Source organism: Cariama cristata, unplaced genomic scaffold (genome assembly GCF_000690535.1).
Source record: "Cariama cristata isolate BGI_N322 unplaced genomic scaffold, ASM69053v1 scaffold27631, whole genome shotgun sequence".
Taxonomy (NCBI): Eukaryota; Metazoa; Chordata; class Aves; order Cariamiformes; family Cariamidae; genus Cariama; species Cariama cristata.
In genome coordinates this window covers 1-2,849 of record NW_009600252.1, presented here as the reverse complement: position 1 = coordinate 2,849, position 2,849 = coordinate 1, and the positions used below count along the sequence as shown (strand labels likewise).

Here is a 2,849-nt window from a genome sequence, read left to right as displayed (position 1 = left end):
GAAGCTGATCATGAACGTGGCCTCATCCAGCCGTGCCTGCCCGCAGAGCCATTCCTTCACCAGCTCATAGTTAAACCAGTAGAGAGCTGGAAAGAGAAAATAAACACCAGTGCTATGACGAGACACCCCGGACACCCCAACCTCTCCCTTCCCCACATGCAGGGCTGCTCTCACCTGTGCTTTTCCCTCCCCACCTCCCAGTGCCACCGCTCGGGCCCGTCCCCCCGTAGCTGTACCTGAGAATGGGACATCTCGTAGCACGGTGGGTCCCCAGCCTCTCCAGAGGGACAGCCAGCCATCCTGAGCCACCGCCGACTGGATGCAGACGCCCAGCTCCCGGTAACTGAGCTGCCTGGACTGCATCTTGGTGCGGATGAGCTCCAAGGGGCTGATGACCGTCACGGCACCCACTGCAACGGAGGGGACATTGGGCATCAGCCCCATCCGCTCCAACAGCCATGCCAGAGCCATCAGAGCACCGTGTCAGGAGAGCCAAGTGCTGAACGTGGGCACCAACAGACCGGTCACACTCTCCTGCAAGGACACAGGGTGGGCACGGGGGGACCCCCCAGAGAGGAGGGGTACTCACGCCTGGCGAGGGCCCCGGCCAGCAAGGGGATGTGGTGTCCCCGGCTTCCCGTCCGAGCGTGCAGGTAGTCCCGGAGCTGGTCGTAGGTGGTGAAATAAATGACGGTGGCTGGCACAGCCATGACCCTGCCGAGGAGGAGGGGTGTGAGGGGCTGGCAGGAGGCTCAGGGTAGATGCTCACGCATCCGGGCAGGCGTCAGCACCCAGACTCCCTCCCCAGGTGGGGTCCAAACTCACAGGGTAGGGGGCAAGCCGCTCCACAGAGACCTGATGCCCTCATAGCGTGTGATCTTCACAAAGGCATCCTGGGGAGAGAGCAGAGCAATGGGGAGAAGGGTTAGGGGGCGGAGATGGGCAAGCACCCCCCCCAGCAAACACCCTGACCCCCCTCTCTGGGACAAGGAGGCCCCTGCCCACCCTGCCTGTGCCCGCAGCCCCTACCAGTGTGCCGGTGAAGTGTGTGGGGGCCTTGTACCAGGCGGTGCAGCCGTTACCATTCTGGCAGACGTACAGATGGTCCATGAGCCCGTTGCAGTAGAGGAAACACTTCCCTGGGGTGGGAGGCAACAGCATCACTGTTAGACAAGAGATCCTTCCCTTCTGCCCTGTGCCCAGCCTGTTTGATCCCCAAAATCACCATCTCTTCCAGGAGAGAGCCAAACCCTCAATGTTTAAGCCTGGTGGGGACCAGCCCCAGCCCAAGGCCAGGAGAGGGAGAACTCTCCATGGGGTGGGGGGCATCCAGCCCCACTGCGGGGACAGGGGCACAGCAGGAACATTGCCAGCGACAAGAAAGGTTTATGCCTCGCCTGGTGCTCCGCTGCCATGGCACAGTGAGGATGCCATCGCAGGGAGCCAGCACGGCCCCCGCACTGTGCCCTCGGGCCAGGCACGGGGATGCTGGGCAGCGGGGAGCAAGCAGGGCAGCAGAGATCCAAGGGGCCTTTGACGTAGCAACAAGACAGAGTGACAAGACAGGGCAAGGACAGGGGGACCGCATACAGCCAGACCTGTTGCACAACAGATCCCCGGCAGCCCCCCCAGGCAAGGACCCAGAGGTTGCATGGCCAGCCCCAAAGTGGGGCTGGGGCCAATGGCTCGCAGAGGGACATCCTCTCAGCCAGAGGAGCCCGAGCCGTCACCAGCGGGGAAGCGAACCGGGGTCAAGGCTTGGGAAAGCGAAGCCGCTGGCAGCAGGAGCTGCCCAGAGCCCCCGGCCATACTCACATGTGGCCTGCTGAGTGCCCCAGGGCACAGCCCGAACTGGCAATGCTGAAACACACAACAGGGACATGCTGAGCGACAACACGGGGGACGAGCCACCTCCCCGGGCTGGAGCACACGCGTGTGCCACAGCTCCGAACTGGGCAGTGCGAGAGCTCAGTGGGTGAAGGGGCTGGATGCCCCCACAGCCACTTCCCAAGCAGTCCCTGTTGTCACAAAACTAGTCCCTTGGGACCAGCCCCAGCCTGCTGACCCCACAGGCAGGGGGGTAGATTCAGGGGGCAGAGCCCACGGGGTCTCTCCTGCCCCGTGGAAGCTGTGGGGAGCAGCACGGAGACAGGCACAAAGGTAGTGGGGAAAACAGTGAGCAGCCGGAGCGGGCTGAGCCCTTCTTCCCCGCTCCCCGGCGGGCAGGGGGCTGCCAGACACAGCGCTGACCCCAGCTCAGCATTGGCAAGGGGCTGCGGAGGGGGAAGGACAGAGCCAAGCATCAGTCCAGCTCCCCCGGCAGGGCCCCCCGAGCCCGTCAGGACGAGGGGCCCACAGTAACCTGCCACCTCGTGACGGCCCCACGCTCAGGAGCTGAGAAATCCTCGCCACCGGCTCTGCCAATGAAGACATCCATGTGGGCTGCTCGGTGGCTGACTAGGGGGGGCGAGGCGGGGAGGCAGGCAGGGCTGGCCAGAGACCCCCACCCTGCCCCGAGCGGGATTACCTTTGGAGAAGGGGGTCCTCTGGGCCTGCAGCCGGATCTTTACCACGTCCAGCGGCGTCACTGCAATGACATCATCCTTTAGCCACGCTGCACCGCGCCAGCCCCCAGTGCCCACCCGCTCCCCACGGTCCTCACCAAAGAGGGAGGTGAGGATGGCTCCCGTCCCCGAGGCCAGCATCTCATCTTCTCAGCCATGGCACTGGTCCCCTACAACACACGGCAGGGGGGATGCTTGAGGCCGGGGGGGATGTTCCCGGGAAGGGGGTCCTTGCCCAGGGATGAATGATGGCTCCCCAGGGAGCCCTCCCCCCCCCAGCATCCC

General features: G+C 64.4%; 1 protein-coding gene across 1 annotated transcript in view; it reads right to left on the bottom strand.

Annotated features, from left to right (window-relative positions):
• The window catches only part of LOC104169147 (solute carrier family 25 member 39-like), a gene marked incomplete at its 3' end in the record, with an annotated part of 2,952 nt that extends 247 nt beyond the window's left edge, over positions 1–2,705 (bottom strand). The window contains 7 exon segments of the mRNA XM_009709973.1: positions 1–86; positions 237–410; positions 590–714; positions 826–893; positions 1,030–1,139; positions 2,528–2,587; positions 2,663–2,705. The exon segment at positions 1–86 is cut by the window's left edge and continues 39 nt beyond it. Of these exon segments, the coding sequence (XP_009708275.1) occupies positions 1–86; positions 237–410; positions 590–714; positions 826–893; positions 1,030–1,139; positions 2,528–2,587; positions 2,663–2,705 (666 nt within the window).
• Positions 2,706–2,849: the final 144 nt, after the last annotated feature.